This window comes from Lepus europaeus, chromosome 9 (genome assembly GCF_033115175.1).
Source record: "Lepus europaeus isolate LE1 chromosome 9, mLepTim1.pri, whole genome shotgun sequence".
Lineage (NCBI taxonomy): Eukaryota > Metazoa > Chordata > Mammalia > Lagomorpha > Leporidae > Lepus > Lepus europaeus.
In genome coordinates, this window is record NC_084835.1 from 28,329,581 (window position 1) to 28,350,731 (window position 21,151).

The window sequence follows — 21,151 nt, forward strand, 5'->3', positions numbered from 1 at the left end:
GGCCGAGTACCAAATATTTTTGGAGGAAGGAATTGGGCAGAACCTATTTGGTTAGGGATAAGGCAACATCTAGTACTTTTTGGTTTTCCATTATTTCTTTCCACATCTTTCTGGAAAAGAAATCCCATGTGGCAATGGAATAGTTAGTGTATGTTCAAGTAGTAGATTGTAGAGATGGATTGGATGTCATTGGCAATACTAGGGATGTAGTATGGAAAACATTTTTGCACTAAAGAGAAGAGAAGCAATGGGCTAAGACACCCTTTGTTGAGGTAGAGATAAAAGGGGAGCTCAGAGCCAAGCTGAAATAAATCCAGATGGCTAAGAGATATTTGGGCTCTTATTGTGCTATTTTTTGGAATCCTTCATATTATTATTAGACAGTCTCAAACCTTGTTTCCATGTGGGATTATGTTGATAGTATGTGGCTTGTCCTTCAGACAGGCTCACATTAGGCTCTGCTCTGTTGGCGCTGCTCTTCATTTTCCTGCTCTAAAAGAAAGCATGAAGTTTCATGTGCCTTGGATGAAATTCATTTTTCCTCCAATTTTCGTAACACCTATGGGAAAGACACTATTCCTATGGGGTATAGCAATGTTGCATAGTATTCTAAAGGTACCCAAAGGGATCATTTGAATCTGCAGTAGAGATTTTGACAATATTTTGAGCTTCACCTGAAGATCTACTTAGATGTCCCGGAGCCTTTGTCCTCTGAAAGGTGAAGAAGGCAGGTTAGCAATCTGCTGCTGAGAATGAAGTGCAGGTGCCTCAGCTGTTCAGCAGCTGCCTCGCTGTTGAATTTGCATCTTGGAAAAATTTGTATTGATTTATATTTATAAGAAAGACGCAATTGGACAGGGTGAGGGAGATCTATCCACTGCTTCATTTCCCAAATGCCCACCACAGCTGGCGCGGAACCAGGCTGAAGCCAGGAACTGGACTTCAACCTGGGTCTCCCACATGAGTGGCAAGGGTCCAGGTACATGCGCTATTGCCTCTTGTCTTCCAAGGTGCACATTAGCAGGAAGCAGAAGCAGAGTGTGCGCTAGAACCCAGCCACTGTGACGAGGGATGTATGGATCTCAAGTAGCGTCTTAACCACTGTACCACATGCCCATCCCACAGTTGTGCTTCTTATGTTGAATTTGTTACCCTGTCTAGCCCGAGTGAGATTCCAGGAGATATTTGGTACTTCCGGGAAGGATGTGGCTCACAGGGTGGAGGTGGTTCTTGGTTAATGACAATTCCCTGGACCTCAGTGATTGGAAGTGAATCAGCTGTTCGTTTTCTGGGATTCAAAGTCACTTAAACATTTTCAAGATTTCTGTGTTTATAAAAAGTTAGATACTGAAAAGTTGGTATGTCCTAAAGGAGACAGTGTCACTTGGGGCAGTGTTTTTTCAAACATTTTCTTGTGAGATGCTTGGGGGAGGCAGGACTCATGGTCAAGTGCATTTGGTGGATCTTCCTTGGGGGTCCCTTTCATGGATGCTCAAGATGTACTTGGATACATTTAAGACTTTCAAGTGTTCCTCCTTTGACCTAGAAACTAGGTTTCCTTTTGTTGCCCTAGCTCATGCTAACATCCTGTGAACATCTCATGGAACACATTTACAGAAATGCCTGGATAAGGCAGAGGATGCTGGTGTGGGAGTGGGGAGGGTAGGGCTCAGTCATGACTGAACACCTCAGGCAAATTTTAAGATTTTAGCTCAATTGTCAGGTTTGGGCAAAATGGCCCCTGTGTATATACTGATGTAGTACCAGATGCTGCCCCTTTGTGACGTCTCCTCTTGCGTTTGTGATTTTTTTTTTTTTTAACCTAGCATCCATCTCTTTGCTGGATGTCAGGACTACGGAGCATAGGCACGGACATGGTCCACTTCTCTCTATCTCTGCTGTATGTCTGTCAGCTGGCAGAGTGCTTGCCTGTTTGATGAAAATTATGATGAGTAGGCAAAAAGCTCTGGCTGGGGTCATCCAGTTTCATCCGCTTTCTCTCTGGAATTGTGTCCCTTGCTGATTTTCTCAGTAGGCTAATCTCATATCATTTCCAAAAGCAGCTGTAACTGGGAGGGGTTACAGGGCAATGGTCTCCAAACAGAAGGAGATCATCGAATGTCCTTAATACCTTCCCCCAGTTCCCTGATCTGAATGTTGGGGTGGTCAAAGAGAATACATGCATTTTCTGCTGCCTGAAGGGCACACGTTTTGGGGGACTGACAACAGAGCTGGACTGTGGCAGTGGCCCTGGGTGCAGCTGTGGTCTAAGGACACTCACCATTTTTCAGTTCAAGGAACATGCCTTGGGGGCTGATACTGTGATACAGCAGGTTAAGCTGGCACTTGCAATACTGGATCCCATATCAGAGTGCCACTTGGGGTCCTGGCTGCTCTGCCTCTGATGCACCATCCTGCTAAGGCACTTGGGAAGGCAGCAGAGGATGGCCCTAGCATGTGGGCACCTGACACTCATGTAGGAGCCCCAGATGGAATTCTTGGGTCCTGGCTTCAGCCTAGTCCCCTCCCAGCCATTGTGGCCATTTGGCGATTGAACCAGTAGGTGGATGATATCTCTATTTCTCTCCCTGTCACTCTGCCTTTCAAATAAAATAAAAATTTTTTAAAAATTTGGTTCTTAAGAAAAAGAATCATCTGTTGATCACCGGCCATAGGTCAATGCACTTACAAAACAAAAAATTAAAAATTTCTCTCTATGTTGGACTCAGAGCAGATATTTGTGGCTTTATCAAATGCTACAGTGCCTAGCCTCACTGGGGTTGTGGATTTATTGGGTGTCAAGACTGTGGCACCCTAATTGTACTTTGCTTTATATAGAGAGATATGTCAGGTGTTTTTGAAATAAATTGTCTGCTTGCCCTTTGGTGTCCAATATCATGTCAGTTATGTTGGATCTTTGTTACCTGCTGACTTTCACCGAGCAGCAGTTTCTATTTCTGTGTCCTGAGTTCTTACAGGGAGCTCTTGAAGTTAGTTGGACACATGTGCAGGTGAGAACGGAAGGGACAGAAGGACAAAGTAAAGTCTCTCTTTGGGCTGCCACTACCTGCTCAAGGTTATCTGTGTAATAATCTGGGGGTGTTCTCTGATGCGTATACCCATCCTGAGTCCAGTGTGGTCCAGAATGCCGGCCCTGGGTTGAAGAAGAATCTCAACATCACATTCTGAGTCAGGGTTTTCTCCAGTGAAAATGATTTCTGTTTTCACTGTCTTATCTGCAAAATCTGTTTCAGATCCTCCATCCCTCAGCAGCAGTGATGGGTGAAAACTGTGCGATTCTATCTTATTTTTAAGTAGCAGATGTCTTTCTTTTTAAATGAAATTTTGTTCTGAAAAATTAAGTTGTAAACAGAGAACACCACCCTTGGCCGCCCTTGGATATACACTGAGAAGTTTGCAAACCACGAGACGAAGGATGTTGAATCTGATTTTACACACAGGGAAAACTCCCCAGGCATCAGGACCTGAAATTCAAACTTTATTATGCAGCATAATTAAAGGCTTTTTTTTTTTTCATTTTGGTGTAGTAAGCCAGGCCAGAATTCCTGATTTTGAAAGCAGGAGCGAGGAGGGAGCAGACTTGAACTGGTCTAAGATAGAAACATCACATATGGTTTCTACTCCCTGTGCCATAGACATTAACCCAGCCTGGGTCCAGGGATGTGTCCCACCTCTGCCCAGAGATCTATGAATGATGCTGCCAGTTCCAACAACTTGCTGGACAGCGAGAAATTACCATGGCTGTGTTTATCATTAACTCAGGAAAACTGAAGTCACATCCTCCCGTGACCAGCAGCGCAGTCCTCCAGGTCTTCACAGCAGGGAGCCAAGGCAGTGCTTGCTATAGGGTCTTGGCCACTGAGCTCCTGCCTAGGGCTAGTGATGGAGCACTTGATGAGCTCCAGGGTGGGTCTTATATGTGATTTTTCACCCTGTCCATTCAGTCAGCAAAGCAGAGCAGCCTTGAAATGCTATGAATAAATATTTGAAGTTTCTGGGTTTCTTCTAACCCCATTTTTCTTCTAGGGATTAAATGGGAACCAGATGAGAATGGAGTCATTGCCTTTGACTGCAGGAACCGAAAATGGTAGGCAGTGGTCAAATCTCTCAGCGATTTTTTTTTTTTTTTAAAGAGAAAACTTGAAGAGAGGCCAGGCTTCATGTTTTACCTAATTTTTTCCCCTGACCTAGGTACATCCAGGCAGCGACTTCTCCGAAAGACGTTGTCATTTTGGTTGACGTCAGCGGCAGCATGAAAGGACTCCGCCTGACTATCGCGAAGCAGACGGTCTCGTCTATTTTGGATACACTGGGGGATGATGATTTCTTCAACATAATTGCTGTGAGTGCAGCTGTTTTGTGCTTTCCTTGCACTTGGGGCTTGTTCGATCTCTTAGCATCATCCAGTTAGCATGGGTACTGCTGTGGGTACACGGCTCGCATGCCGCACGGTGAGGCCTGGGGTCTGGAATGCTGTGGAGCACATTGCTTCTCCTGCCCTAGCACGCAACACTGGCATCCGGAAGAACCACACCAGCCCTGGGAGTCCCAGGGAGCTGACCCTTTCAGAGTCTTTGGGCAGCAGACCTAGCCAGATTTTCCGTATGCAGGGGGAATTTCTCACAGGGAGATTCACTTTCAGCTAGACTAGCCTGGCACAGTAACCATCATCGCCTTTGTCCTGAAGCCACTGAATGTGAGGAGCAGGTGACAGCTCACAGAGCACTTTACCTCAGGGGCATTTGCTCATGCCCACTGTGTGCCCTCCTCTGTGTGTTGACATTATATTTGCTCCGTGTGCAAGGCTAGGAGGAAAGCAGGGGTTTGGGCATATTTGCAAACGGAGCTGGGAAGACTGGGAGAGAGTCCTGACTGCTGGAAGGGACAGGGCTGGTGCATGGGCATCCAGGAGGTGGCAGATCCCGGCATCCAAAGTTGGGCAGAAACACGGGGCTTGGAAAGGAGCCTTCCTTCCGGTTGCCATCTCTGATTCTTTTCCTTTTCCCCGATTCTTTGGTACGACTCTAATCCTGCCCCTCACGTCCATCCTACTCCCTGTCCCAGGGCTGTAGTCACAGTGAGCAGTGTCTTCCTTGAGTACTGAACCAGGTGCACATGTACAGGGGACATCATGTTCATTTGGCACATGAAGTGGTGACAGGCAGCATGGTGGGCGAGCCATGCCTTGGGCTTTGGAGTGGAGACTGTTTGGAGTCCTAAGTCTGCCACATACAGCTGTGTGTCTTAGGGCAGACTGCTTCGCCCCGAGCATGAGCCTCCTGAGCTGTGACATGGGTGCACACATGCCACTCACAGGGTTGCTGCTGGGGTCATTGGGCTGATGCAGCTGTGATGTGCTGCTGCCCAGGACTCGTGGGCCAGTTAGCACATCGCAGAAGGGTATGCACCAGGGATGCATTTGCTGCACTCTGCATGGTTCCTAGACCCTTGGGCAGAGTTGTTTTCTGGAACCCTGTGACTGGGGGGCTCCAGGAGCAGGCATGATGCCAGTTGGTCTTTTCTAGGCAATGGTCGTGGCCACTGCAGTGATGTTGGGCTTGTGGAGGTTTTCTTGAATCTGTACCCTGCTTACCTGAATCTTCTGGGCAGACCCTTAGAGCAAAAGGGCACACCTGCTGGGCAACACAATTTATAGCTTCAGAGTTTAAAAAGCTGTGAAGAAGAAAGGGAAAAGAAAGAGAGTCATGTGTTCATTCCTTGGGAGCAAGGACTTTTCCTGTTAGTTCACAGATGCATCCTAGCACCTGTAACAGTGCTTGGCGAATTGGAGCTTAGAGCTTTGTGGAATACATAGCACAGTGAATACTGCCATAGAGCTTCTGCTATGGGCAAGCTTTTTGCTAAGCATCTTCTGGTGAAGACCTTATTGAACCATCACCGTGGCTCTGGGCCCCGTGGCATGGAGACAGAGGCACAAGGCAGCAGAGGTGACTGTCTTGAGATCACACAGACAGAAGTAGTGGCACAAGGAAGTCTCAGAGCAGAGACTTGGGCAGCCTCCCCAGAGCAGGACTGCAGAGGAAGCCGTGGGTCCACTCAGCCCTGTGATGATGAAATGATGTGGCCTGGGACCCCATGGAAGGAGAGCTGTAGAGAATTAACTTTGGGTTTCCTAATCAAGAAAAGTTATTCGAGGTGCCAGCCTCCTTGTGAATATGCAAATGTGTCCTGATCCTCACATTTCCCAAAGCATTTACAGATAAGCAGCAGCTAATTTGAGACTATCTTACTTATTAATCTTTAATTACTCATTACAGAAGTGTCAGAAATTCACATAATAAGAAGAGCCAACTAATTACATTGCGAATCCTTTATCAGTCAGGATTTATTGTTCTTTCAGCAAAACCAATCGATTGAAATAATCTATGTAAGTTCATTAAGATATACAAACAGTGTCAACTCAATAATGAAGACAGAGTGATTAAGATAATTGAAAGTAGACATGCCAGTTATTTTAGAATAGTTAAATGAAAAAATTCTCTTGCCCCAAATTGTGCCCTTACATAAAGAAACCCATTATACTTTCCATTAACCCACACCTTACATCTGTTAGTTTTCACCAAAAAATGATTAGCTTCATGACTGCTTACATAATTGACAACTAAAAGACACTCTGAACTTTTTTATTGGAAGTCTTTATAGTAAATCATGAACTTTGTTCCTCTAATGGGTAAGGGAATGGATCAGATAGGTTAGTGGATTTATATCAGAAAACCAAGGTCATAAAGGAACTGTTAATTAACAGGAACTTTTGCACATTGATTGCTTGTTAGCACATACAAAGATTTTAAACAATTCAGGAATGTTCTCTTTTCCCTTCCATTGGGTACATAATCTTCCAAATTTGTCAATGTGTATGAACACACAATTTTTTTCTCTCAAAATTGAGTCATGTTTTATAGAGTATTTAGCAATGTGCCTTTAATGTTTCATTATGATTGTATGTGTTCGGACGTCAGGGCATTCCATCTATGTAGCTGACATAAATTATTTAATGATCTCTTTCACCCCCTTTGCTGGACTTTATGCTAACTGATCTATTTTCTACTTAAGAGTGCTCCAGTGAATAAACTTTTCTCTTTGGAATGTGCTGAATGGAATGCATATGTTTTTGCCAGCACTGGATATGCTTCTGTTGAATAAAATTTAGAGGTAAAATTGCTGCACCAAAGGGTATGCACTAAGTACCACCAGAATGTCTACCAAGCAGTGTAGTGTATAATTTTTCCACTCTTTTTAAAATATTTATTTATTTATTTATTTGAAAGATTTAGAGAGAAAGAGAGAGAGAGACAGAGATCTTTCATCCACTGGTTTACTCCCCAAATGGCTATAACCACCAAGGCTGAGCCAGGCTGAAGCCAGGAGCCAGGAGCTTCCTCTGGATCTCCCGTGTGGGTGCAGGCACCCAGGGACTTGAGCCATCTTCCACTGATTTCCCAGGTGCATTAGCAGGGAGCTGGATCAGAAGTGGAGCAGGGGATTTGAACCAGTGCCCATATGGGATGCTGGCACAGCAGATGGCAGCTTAACATGCTGTGCCACAGCACCAGCCCTGATGTTTCCACTCTTAACAACAATTCAAGGGCCCTAAGTAATGGTAGATTCATAATCAGCACATTTTAAGTTGTAGTCCTTGAATTTTCTCTCTCAATCTTGTGTCTCACCAATTTTGCCTTTCTGAATTACTATTCTTCCATCACATCCTCCTGTTTCTACTCTGGTATATTTGCTCTTATAATATGGTGTGGGTTTTCCCTCAATCTGTTTGAAATGATCCCTTGCCTTCTGTCTAGAGAATGACTCAAGTGCAAGTTCTTGCAAGCACAGCGGCATGGGGTATTTGCACCGCCCTCCAGAATGCCCTGTGCATCTGTGTGTCTTGTTCTTAGAGGCTGGGTTCTGCTTATAGGAGAGGATATTATCATTTCACCCTTCATTACACGGCCAGCTTTCCCTTGCGTGCTGGGTAGACATTTCAGTGTCTCAGAGGGAAAGCACACAATCTTTATCTTCCATGGTGCACTGTAGGTATTTGTCCATACAAATCTAATTTGTCGTTTGATTTCCAGTGCCACGGTGTAGGAGGGAAGAGGGGGATTTAAACAGTGAGAAAGATTTTCCTTGGTAACTTGTCTGATTTGCTTGTCTGATGAAGTTCATTGTGAAGTGCATCCTATACATTTTTACCAAAAATCTTCTTCCACTCCAGGCCTTTCATAGAATAAACATGAAAGGATAATGTTAAAAGAATGTTTTAGCATTCATGGGCAGAGTATTGCAAAATCTATCTAACACTGATTGAATTATAAAAGAATAGTTGAAATATGAGAGTGATTTTGTATAGTCCAAGTTAAAATTTAAGGTCAAACCACTGGTGCTTGAAAAGAGATGTCTCTGACATGAAGAAAAGGCATATTTTTCTGATTCACTTTGAAGTCTAACTCCAAGCCATGCATTAAATTAACAATATTATCATAAAAATGAGAGTGCTAATTCTGTCCAATTCTGAAATTTGTAAAATGATTTCACAGAAGCCTAAGCCCTGCGTGACATGAGCACAGTTTTAACTGGGCTGATATTGTTAAATCAGTTTCAGTGCCTCCTGGCACCCACAGTGGTGCAGGGTGGAACAGAGAAGGGTGGCATCTGTGAGTTCAGCCCAGAACTTTCTGGCGCCCTGGTTTTAATTTGCAGAATCTCCTTTAGAACCGTCTCTCCATGGCTTTGCCTGCCATGGATTTGCTTTTCAAGGTAATCAATTCCGTATTAAAAGTATGAGGATGGTATTTTCTTTCAGTGCTCATTTGTTCTGCACTGCTAATTATGTCCAGTCATGTTTCAAATTACATAAGAAGCTTTTGTAATGCAAAAGATCCCTGGGATGCCTTGTGTTGGTGAAAATATTGTGGGTTCATCTGCTTCATTACATAATCCCTACACATTTTCATTCTGGAGATTATTTAATCAAAAATGCACCAATAAAATCACAAGGGTTTAATGGAGCCCTAACAGAACTGCACGTGTCCCACAGGACATGAACATGCTAGTATCTGGATAACAAGGGGACTCTGTGGCACTTGGGAGTCTTTGAAACACACCTACTTGCTTCCTTTCCTGTTCATTGGTTTATCTGTTTTTTGGAAAGGGGTGAAGATTCTCATCTTTTTATTTTGTGTCTCTGTGCCAACCTTTAAAAATTGGCTTTGTTTCAAGTCTTTTCCTTTCCTCTTGCATTGCATTGCACTGCTCTGATTATGAATTCATTGAACAAATGCTCAGCATGCTCAGTATTTAGTGCTGGGGATGCCTCTGCAAATAAGGAGGAAGACGGATTGTCTCTGCCCTCAAGCAGGTTTTGTGTGTAAGCAGCTGGGAGGCAGGTGCTCACAATGCCACCTGGCCAGTACAGTCTTGAAGGAGGGGTAGGGAGGGAGGCTGGCTGGACCAGAGGGGGTGCAGAGCTGGCAGCATTCGACCAATGAGGGGCTCAGAGATGGCTGCTGGGAGGAACCTGAACCTGAGCAGGCATCAGGCATGGGCGGTGGGATGTAGGGAGGGAGAAAGGGGTAACAGCTGAGGGGACACTAGGGAGCACTGCCACTTGCAGGTTGGAGGGACATCACCTCCAGCCCCGTAAGCAGAAATTTATGTGTCTGGAGGACAGCAGGGACGCATGAGCGTGTTGCATAGTGGGTAGGGCAGGTAATGGTGAAGAGAATGGGACTGGATTGCCAGTGTCAGGCCAGATCGGACAAGTCCTGTCACCCACGTGGAAGAGTCGGGACGTTGTCTGGTGGCCATGGGAGAACATGGAGAGAGTCCAGCTTCAGATGTGCTGAGCTGCTGTTGCCTAATGGTTCTGTCATCGTGGGCGGGTCTTTCCTCGTCATCCTCCCAGGCAGTGGATGATCTTCATTTAGGCCTGGAAGCTGAATTGCTGTCGCCCATGAAGTCCAGCTTCCAACACTAAGCAGAGTCCTGGACCCAGCTGTCCTCTGCTCTCTGGTCTTTGGGCTGTAATTTATATGAGATGATAAGATTCTACCCAAATGCAAAAGCTTGCGCAAATATTGGTAAGGGAGTTTAGCCCATTTGCTTTTTTTTCATATCTATCACCAAGATATTCTGGCCCTTCTTTTAATGAAACTTAACTTGCCTTTCCTGTTTTAGATCATTATCATCATTCCCACTGAGGTTTTTGCTGTACTTTTAAAAGGCGGGATGTAGGGAATGCTTGCAGAGTTGGGGGAAAATGCAGATGACAATGTGTCTTCTGCCAGCAGGACACAGTTTGGTGGTTGCATGTGGGAGAGGGAAGGAGAGTTTCCTCAATACGCAAGTAGCACGATGTAATCTAATGCCCATGGAAGACTGTGGGTTTATATCATACCAGATATAAGTTGTTTATCAAATAAACAATTGAAGCACCCCAGATAAGCATGCTTTATGATGAAAAATAGACATCATCTTAAGATGTAATAAACATATTCTTTTACAACTAAAGTTAAGGAAAAGTGGTTTTCTAGCACTTCTCAGTGGTGATTCCGAGCCAATTTAGCCAGGGTTTTATGTCCCTGTCACAGAGCAGTGGATACATACAGGAAAGAAGGGTTCCGTGTCAGGTTCCTTCAGGAGAGAGACTTGGCAGCAATCTGGTTTCACCATCTTGGCTCCCAATCTGCAGAGGACCCAGAGCCCATAGAGGGTTCATGGAGTGGCATGGAGTAATGCAGTGCCTATGCTTTCTTTCTTTTTTTTTAAGATTTATTTATTTATTTGAAGGAGAGAGAGAGAAGGAGAGGCAGAGAGAGAGAGAGAGAGAGAGAGAGAGAGAGAGAGAGGTCTTCTGTCTGCTGGTTCACTCTCCAATTGGTCATCAGCCAGAGCTGCGCCGATCCAAGAGCTTCCTTGGGGTTTTCCCATGTGGGTGCAGGGGCTCAAAAACTTGGGCCATCTTCCACTGCTTTCCCAGGCCATAGCAGAGAGCTGGATCGGAAATGGAGCAGCTGGGACTTGAACTGGCACCCACATGGGATGCCAGCACTGTAGGCGGCGGCTTTACCCACTATACCACAGCGCCAAGGGCCTATGCTTTCTAGAGGCAGCCACGGGAACATGACCCCTATTCCCTAGACTGGGACTCTATGTTCCTTCCTTTTAGCAAGTACCTCTAAGGTGGAGGGTGTCCTCTTTCAGTGTGTCCCTGTTACGACATGTCCCATTCATATCTCTGCTTCCTTCTGTGTTGTGTGCATGTGCCCAGATGTCTTCTTTCTGTCTCTGATGTGCCACCTTCTGTGCTGACCATTTCATGCGCCTGATCCTCACAGTGAAGGAGGTGCAGCAGCTCTCCCAGGAGAGACACACAGACAGGATCCCTGTTTCCTCAACACGAAAACCGGGCCCCAAAGAGTGGAGGCAGCTTGACCAAGGCCCCCCAGCCAGAGCCAAGACTTCTACCCAGCCCTGCCTGCCTCGGTTGCTTTACTTCTGCTCTTCTGCTGTTGGGCAAGTCTGAAGAAGAAAGTCGACAGGAAGGGGAAGAGAAGGGAACTAAGAGCAACCAAGTCCTCGTGTGTTATGTGCTATCCTGCTTAGAGTCTCTTCCCAGTTCCCTGCAATTTGCAGGAAGGGCTAAGCACTTGGGTTGGAGAGGGAGGTTGAGTAGCTCTCAGTGGTTCAGTTCCGGTGGGAGAGGGAGAGGAAATTGTATCAGGCTGGCGATGCTGCATGTTGCGTACTGTTTCTTCTAGACTTTTGGTACCTAATTGTTTAAGTAGGGGTGAAGGATAACTATCTCTAAGGCTGTTGGGTCTTAGGATTAGAAGGGTCCAGATCTTCCATTGTAAATTGATAGGGCCGTTCTACATCGTTATTTTGTATTATTTCATGATTATTTCATAAATTTAGGAAGCTTCCCCCTAAATTGGATACAGAAGTTGGAAGGTTTCCCAGTGGAGAGCTGCGAGGAGGCTGGGAGCAAGTCCATGCACAGAGCATCCTTGGTGCCCCCGTGGAAGGGAGTCATTGGGCGGAGTGATGAGCAGGCACAGTCGGGGCCTCCTTGGCACAGCTGCCCAGCGTGCACCGTTCCCGCACACATATGGCCAAGCCCCATTCCCCTTGGTGATACAGACCAGATTGCTCGGCATAGCTTCATCCTGATGCAGTCAAGGGAAATTAGTCAGCTGCAAGCTTGGATGATGCCACTAACAAGCTGGCTGGGGTTCAGAAGAGCAGATTCCTCCACTGTGGCCTCAGCACACACAGTGACAGCCAGCATGGTTTTGATTACCACACGTGTACCTTCCTGATGAGGGCAAGAACTTCATGGTCTTCTTTACCGTTAGCCCCGCTGTGCAGCCCCCCACATGTAAAAGCCCCTACATCAACTGTAAGAGCACGTGTTAGGTAGAGTGTCAGCAAAGATTTTAAATGTATCTGGAAAGTGGGTAAGAGGAAGCGGGTCCAAGGTGGGAATCTCAGGAAGGTTTGGGGCTCTGAGTTACAGGACAGATCACTAAGGGTTGCTTCAGCACCTGGGCTTCTAATAATCCCACATAGGAATGCTGGAGGTAGGGACACTGTGGTGCAGATATTCACCTGTGTGACTAAGGGCCCTTGCTTACTGTATCTTCCTGCCCTGTCTTCCTTGGGCTTTGCTTTCTAACAATCTTGTTACCTCCTGGTTGCAAAATGGCTGTTGTAACTGCACAGTGGCATCTGAAACAGGATGGAAGGGGTGGGTACAGAGTTTTCTTTAATGGCAGGGAAATGTCCTGGAAAACTCCCCCTTTTTTCCATTGGTGAGGATGAATCACGTGACTACCCCAAGCTGCAAGACAGGCTGTAAAAGCCTGGATAGCTATGATTGGCTAAGGCTGCTTATGCTTGAGGAATGGCCATGTGGTCATGCTAAACAAGCCGAGCAGGAAGGGAGGTGAAGGAGGGGGAAAAGCCCCTTTCCCAGTACCTGCCAGGGATAAGTTCTTCATGTGGACTTGTGCAGCGGCTTCTGGGATCCTGGGATGGTGTTTGGTGTTTGAAACTCACACTCTTGTTTCTCAGTGGCGAATTACAGAACTGTGCACCATCAGAGGATATTTAAGCTCTACAAGATCATGGATATGTGACTGTACAAATGCTTATGTGTGACTAAGAACCAAGATTAAAGAGGGGGCAAAAGTTAGACTGGTAACAAAATACAGAGACCAGAGAGCCTAGAGAGGAGACAGGTGGCCTTGAGGGCCTGAGTCGTGTGACTGCTGGGTTCAGCCTGCCTGAGTTTGAATCTAAACGGTATTCCCTACTTACTCCTTTGTGTCTCTGGGCAAGTCCATCACCCATGCTCTGCCTCGGTTTCCCCTTCTGTAAAGGGGATGGATTGGAAGTACTTGGCACTCGAGGCTGAGCTATCTCATAAGGAAGGTCAGGCTGTGCCCGGATGAAGTAACTGCTCAGTGACACTTAGCTGCTGCTGTTAGTGTTAGCTTGCTTGGGAAGCAGCTGAAGGTAAACTCTGGGCATCACTGTGGCAGCAGCTGCAGGTCTGGCCCCTCTTCAGTTTGTCCCTTTGTTGTGCCCAGGGTGATGGTCACAAGTTCTTTTCTCTCTTCACTCGGTCCCTGCTCATGGCCCTGCCGCTGTCTTCAGGGACCAAGTCCAGATTCCCTAGCCACACTTTGTTCATGAGCAGGGCCTGCGAGACATGATCCTGGTCTCTTCCCTCTGGGGTTCAAAGCTCTTTTGGCCAAAGAAGTGGAAATACTGTGATGTTCTCGTTGAACAAATGGTCCTTGAACACCGACTATGAATCTACCTCTGTGCTTGTTTCAGGGAATACAGTGGGAACCAGACATGGACCCTAATGGGATCCAGGCCACAGGTCACTGGAATTTATAGGGAGTTTATGGGCGACAGGCATAACCCAGTGCTGAACCTGCAGCAGAGGTTTCTCCCAGAGGAAGCAAGGATAAGCTTACCTGAAGGAGGAACAGGAGTAAGCCAGAAAGAGGCCAGAGCCAGAGCTCCAGGCAGAGGGCCCAACAGTGGGAGACCTAATGGAAAAGATGGGCCGTGTCAGAGGGCAGGAAGAGAACCAGGGCTGGCAGAACACGATCTGGGGGAGGGGCCAACGAGTGTGGACGCTAGTGTGGTCAGAGGTTGGCGTGCAGAACCCCCTACAAAGCCCCGGCAAGGTTCATCTGCAGAGTAACGGGGAGCTGTGAATTGAGTCGACAGGAGCTGACAGGCTGAGCTTTGTGTTTGGGAGGAGCAGCCTAGCTAGAGCACAGAGTATCAAGTTGGTGGAAGAAAGGAAGATCAGAAAACTCAAATTTCTGCTCCCTTGTCATGAGCTTTGGACAAAAATAGTCGTATTCTGGGTATCCGGGTCTCAAAAGTGCTGGGAGGGTGACTGTGGGCAGTGCGCAGAAGACAGCGTCCCTGTTCATGAGCAGTGCTCTGACCAACACCTCATTCCCTCCCCCAGCGAACCATGGGTGTCAAGGCCTTGCCTGACCTCCATTCTGACCCTTCTCCTGTGTGGCCCACACATAGGTACCTTGGTTCCGCAAAGTTGAAGGCAGGAGCTGGACAGAGCTGTTTCCACCAAACTCTGGGATGCTGTTTGGATCCCACCTGGATCATGGGCTGCTGACCATGCCTAGGGAGCCACCCTAAAGGACAGTAACTTAACAGTGTGCACCATGAGCCCTGCCACTTGCCCACATATGCTTCAGAGGTTCCTCCTTTGAACAAGAGAAAAATAAAGTCTATCTGTAGCACTCACTTACAGCTGTCTGTAGGAACAGCCATGGGAGTCACCTGACATGAATAAACTCAGCCTGTGCTAGTGCTGCTTTTTGGTTTGTGAGTACACTTAAATGATTAGGTAGCACCCTTCAAGTCCTTAATGAAGTGTTTCCTCCTGACCGTTTCTTCCCTTTGCAGTATAACGAGGAGCTTCACTACGTGGAACCTTGTCTGAATGGAACCCTGGTGCAGGCGGACCGGACTAACAAGGAGGTAGGAGCTGCTGCTGGGTGGGAGAGGGCTCGTGGCACACTGCGTATCCTCATAGTGACTGCCTACAACAAATCAGTCCGAATTTGTAAAACACTTTGTTTATTTGAGAGGCAGAGAGAGGAGAGAGAGAGAGAGCTCCCTCCCACTGATTCACTTCCAAAACACGTAAAATGGCGATGTGGGCCAGGCAGAAGCCAGGACCTGGGAACACAATCGGATGTTCCACCTGGCCGACAAGGACCCAGTTTGTTGAGACATCACTGCTCCCTCCCACGGTCTGAATTAGCAGGACCCTGGAGTCAGGAGCTGCAGGTGGGCCTCAAACCTAGTTACTCCAGTGTAGATGTGAGTTTCTTAACTGGCAACCACTAGACCCAATGCCCACTGAAATCTTAGTTTTTAAACACTCATCAAATATGCTGCCTTTTCTTTGAGGATTTGGAGCCTCACATATGAAGTCCTGGCGGTGGACTAGTTACACCGCGTTCAGATGCTTGCTGTTCCGAAACAACTGTAGTGACGTGTCTTCCTCCTGCTCTATGTGTATCCTATGCTGTGCTTGACAGATGTGTTGACACCCGTGAAAGGGTCTGGCTCTTGCCCAGATTTCAAAGAAAACTGAACCCACTTTCATTTCCCTTATCATAAGAGATTAAATGATCTTGGGGAACTGTTGGGTAACTTGTCTCACCACGAGAAGGTGAGCTTTCCAAAGATAGGGCAAGTGTCTACCCATTGCAATATCCTCAAGGTTGTAAGAATTACCAGTTTCATAAATACCATGGAACAAAAAGGGAGATAAGTTAAAGGAGAATTGTAGGAAATGGAATGGAGGTTTCCATTTCAATTAAAACATTCTAGGAAAATTCCTTTTGGAGACTTCCATAAAATAAATCCCATTTCCCTTTGGCCACCTTCAGTTTGTTAGTACAGCTACCCCTCTGTTACCCCTTTATGGCCAGTTTGCAGTTTAGGTGGAAGGTGTAACTGTGACTGTAGCCCTGTAATACTTCCTAGACCTGTGGTTGCCATTGCCCATGTCATTTTACTAGATCTGCCACACAGGGCTGATCCTCCCCTGGTGGGCAATAGCTGACGGCAGAGCCAGGGTTGGCTCTGAGGGGCACTAAGTGTGTGCTGGAGAAAGCTCCCTGGCCCAAATGAGGAGTGGTATTGGTTCTATTTTACAGGCAGGTGGTAGAAACACTTGGTTTGGGTATCTTTCAGGGAATGAGCAACAGAGGTTTGGGAGAAATTCGTTCCAGCTGGATGACATAATGAGAAGCCAAAATTATAGCAGAGTTAGTATCTGACCTTCACTCTGGGGGACATCAGCATGATCAGAATCTTCAGTTTTAGGGAGGGAGAAAGAAGAATATCATAGTTCAAAGAAAAAGTATATCCTGGTGATGTTCATTTATGGTTGTTTTCCAGGCCAAGGCAAGAAATATCACTTAATCCTACAGCTAGATTTCTTTAGGGACTTTTCTTTTGTATGGCAGTTGCCTGAGTGAGGAGCCTAACCCTTGTTGATATTTGCAGCAATGGCCTCAGATAGGTATCCAATGAGCAGAGCCTCCAGGATGTGTCCAGCCATGGTGTTTGAAACCTTAATCAGAAAAGATACTTAACAGATCATAGCCTTCTTTCAGGTGGCTTCTGAAAAGGATTAATTAGAGGTATGAAGTCTTATGAATAAAAGCATTGTTGGGAAAGGCTAAGAATTTATTTTAAATTGCCATTGAATGTTTGGATCTTGAAGATCAGAATAATTTTGCATATAAAAAGCAATCTGGAATTCTGATTCTACCATTGTGAATAGCCAATTCCGGAGGTGCTCCTCTTTTTAGTAATAAAACTCTGAACATAATGCAACAAAGAAGTGTAGGAAAACTCTGGAAGGGGAAAAGGAGAGGGTGAGTTGCCTGTAAGCCTTGGGAGTTAATGAAATGTGGGTGGTTCCCTGGGTTTCCTTACTGACAGCAGTATATCAACTAGAAGCCTCGCACCTAGACCACCCACAGGCACAGACACAATGAAGCTGCTAGAAGATCCTGTTCTTCTAGCCATAGGACCACAGAAAATCTTTATGTGAAAACTAATCTAGCCACTCAGTAATGGAAGAACCATTGGTCAACCTTCCTTCCTTTCAGTGAGACCAAACTGGAAGCTGATCTTGCTCCTTATCCATGTCCACTTGACAGAGAGACTGGATACTAAGACAAAAGGTTGAATAGTACCCTGAGTCTCATAATATAAAATCTGTAATATCCAGAATACAGTTTAAAAATCCCTTATCATTTCAAGAACCAGGAAGTCATGGCATGAATAAGACAAGACCATCAACAGAAGCCAATATTGACATGAATCAGATGTTGGGAATATGAAATTGCTTTAATAAACAATTATGAATTCTCTTGAAACAAATGAAAAGGAATATTCAAGCAAAGAAACATAAGTTATAAAATAGAGCCAAATGGAAATTATACAAATGAAAAGCATAATTAACAAAGTGAGAAGCTCACTGGGTCAGTTTAATAATAGGGTGAAGATGACAGCATATAAAAACAATGAGCTTCAGGTCAGATCAATAGAAATTGCCCATTCTGAACAGCAGAGGAAAAAAATACTGAAACTAAATGAACATAGTGTCAGGAACGTGTGTGATAATAACAAAATCACTAGCATTCTACTGTCAGAGTCTAGGTAAGGAGGGAGAGTGGGACTGAACGCATATTTAAAGATCTGTTGCCTGAAAACTCCAAATTGGTGAAGACATGAACATACACATTAAAGAGGTTGAGAAGGCCCCAAATAGGATAAACCTAAACAAACCCATTCCAAGACTCATCATGAATACAATTTGCAAGAAGATGTCCTGATCACTGCCAGAGAGAAAGACGCATTATTACCTGAAACACCAATTGGAACGACAGATTGCTCCTGAGAAATCATGGAGACCAGAAGGAAGCAACAAAACACTTTCACGGAGCTGCCAACCCACAATTCCATATCCAGTGGATGTTCCCATTAGGAGTGAAGGGCAGATGAAGGCATTCTCAAATGGAGGGAAACTAAGAATGCCTAATGAGGGACCAGTGCTGTGGTCCAGTGGGTAAAGTTGCCACCTGCAGTGCCAGCATCCCATATGGGCACCTGTTCAATTCCTGGCTGCTCCACTTCTGATCCAGCTCTCTACTGTGGCCTTGGAAAGCAGTAGAAGATGGCCCAAGTCCTTGGGCTCCTGTCTCCACATGGGAGACCTGGAAGAAGCTCTGGACTCCTGGCTTTGGATTGGCCCAGCTCCGGCTGTTGTGGCTATCTGGGAAGTAAACCAGCAGATGGAAGACCTCTCTCTCTCTCTCTCTCTCTCTCTCTCTCTCTGTGTGTGTGTGTGTAACTCTCACTTTCAAATAAATAAATAAATCCTTAAAAAAAATTCTATATCCAGTGGATGTTCCCATTGGGAATGAATGAATCCATTTGAGAATGCCTTAAAAAAAAAAAAAAAAAAAAGGATGCCTAATGGATGTTCTCTAAACAGAAAGGATAGAACAGAAGGGAGCATGGATCTTCCAAAAGGAAAGAAGAACATCGAGGTGGGTAAAATATAGTTAAGTATAACAGAGTATCCTAATTCTCAGAAGATTATTAAATCATATTTCATAGTTGAAGCCAAAATTATAACAACATCTGATGTGGCACCCAAAAAATTATCGTTGAGGGAATACTTAAACAATTATATTTAACATGTGCTAAAGGGAAAGAGAAAAAATAGAAGAAAAGTTTCTGCACATCCCTAGAAGTGGTTAATACTGATACCAATAGACTGTGACAAGTTGCATGCTTATATTGTAATACCCAGGGCAACCATTGAGAAAACAATACAGAGGTATACTTAAAAAGAAATTCAAAGGATGAACAAGAAAAAATGGGCAGACTTCAGCTTTACTATACTATTAATTACCTTCGATTGTGAATGATCTAAATACACCAATGAAATGGCAAAAATTGGCTGAGTGGATTAAAAAATACAAACAAGATTCAACCAAATGCTGACTTTTAGAAACTCACTTGAAAGACAATGACAGATATGCTGAAAGTAAAAGGATGGAGAGGAATTTACCATAAAAACATTATTTTTAAAAAGCAAGAGTAGCTATGTTAATATCAGATAAAGATTTCTTTTGAGCAAAGAAAATTACTAGTGACAAAGAGGAACATTATGTAGGTATAATCAATTGCATAGGAAAACATAACAATTATAGATGTGTTTGGACCAAAATGAAGAACTTGAAAATACAAGCAAGAAATAATAGAGGTGAGGTAGAAATGAACAAATTTATATTACATCGGAGACCAGCACATTCCATCATCAGCAATTGAATGACTACATGAATGAAGTCATCAAGGTTATGGAGGAACTGAACAGCCCCATCGACCAATAAGATCTCACTGACGTTTATAGACCTCTGTATCCAACGGCAGCACAAGGCACATTCTTTTCAAGCACCCATAGAATATTAACCAAGATAAACCATATCTTAGGTCATAAGGCAAACCTCAAAAATTTAAACAACTCGAAATCCTACAGATTTCTGATGACAATAGGATCAAACTAGAAATCAGTAAAAGAAGCAGAAAACACTCCAAACATTTATAAATTAAATAACACTCCACAAAATAATCAATGGATCAACAGAAGTTTTAAGGAGAATTTTGGAAATTTAAAACTGAATGAAGGGGCCGGAGCTGTAGCACAGTGGGCTAAGCCTAGGCCTGCAGTGTAGGCATCCCATGTGGGCGCTGGTTCAAGTCTCGACTGCTCCACTTTTGATCCAGCTCTCTATTATGGCCTAGGAAAGCAGTGGAAGATGGCCCAAGTCCTTGGGTTCCTGCACCCACATGGGAGACCCGGAAGAAGCTTCTGCCTCCTGGCTTCAGATCAGCTCAGCTCCAGCCATTGCAGCCATTTGGGGAGTGAACCAGTAGATGGAAGACCTCTCTCTATCTCACTCTGCCTCTGCCTCTCTGTAACTTTGCCTTTTAAATAAATAAATAAATCTTTAAAAAAAAAAACTGAATGAAGCCAAAGAACCATATATTAGAATATGTGGGGGCATATCCTGTTGAGAGAGACCATTCACAGCACAAAATCCTTACATTAAAAAGAGAATTCTCAAGTTAAGAATCTAAGTTTCTATCTCAAGAAGCTGTGAAATGGAGAGCAAGATAAAGCCTAAGCAAGCAGAAGGAAGCAAATTATATATATATAAAAGCAGAAGTCAAGTAAATTGAAACAGGAAAACAGTAAAGAAAAATCAATGATACCAAAAGGTAGTTTCTTAAAAAAAAAAAAAAATCAATGAAACTCCAGCAAGACTGACAAAAATGAAAAGAGATAAGACAAATCACCAATATCAGAAATGAAGCAAAGGACATCAGTATAGACCCTGTAGATGTTAAATAGATACTGAGGGAATATTATTAAAAAGTCACACTCATGAATTCATCAGCTTAGAATAGATCTTCAGAACTCACAAATACTAACCTTCAACCAATACCAAGTAGGTAGCTGGAATAGTGTCATAACTTTTAAAGATATTGAATTCATTATAATGTCTCCAACAAAAGAAAATTCTAAGCGCACGTGAGTTTACTGTAGAATTCCTTCAAAAACTCAAGGGAGAAGTAATACTAATTTTATACACTATCTTTCAGAAAAATAGAATAGGTGGTAAATTCATCCCCTCCATACCCAGCTCATTTTATGAGGTTGGTATTTCTCTGGTAGGCTAAGATCTACCAAAAAAAAAAAAAAAAAGACAACAGCTAACAGGTATCCTTCTTGTACTTAGATACAAGAATCTTCAATAAAATTTAATACATCAAACCCAACAGCATACATAAAGTATGATGTACCACCAACAAATGGGATTTATTCTAGATATCCAAGGCAGTATCAGTGTCAGTTCAATCAATGCAGTCTACCATATCAACAAAAAATCATACATATCATTTGACTCAAACATTTTGGTAAGAATTCAAAACCTACTACATTGTTTAAAAAAAAAATCCT

General features: G+C 44.4%; 1 protein-coding gene across 1 annotated transcript in view; it reads left to right on the plus strand.

Moving 5' to 3' along the window:
• CACNA2D3 (calcium voltage-gated channel auxiliary subunit alpha2delta 3) overlaps positions 1 to 21,151 on the plus strand; it is an 877,616-nt gene that overhangs the window by 401,062 nt on the left and 455,403 nt on the right. The window contains exons 7-9 of the mRNA XM_062200176.1: positions 4,048 to 4,108; positions 4,213 to 4,363; positions 14,998 to 15,072. Coding sequence (XP_062056160.1) covers positions 4,048 to 4,108; positions 4,213 to 4,363; positions 14,998 to 15,072 — 287 coding nt within the window. The remainder of the gene's footprint in view (positions 1 to 4,047; positions 4,109 to 4,212; positions 4,364 to 14,997; positions 15,073 to 21,151) is intronic.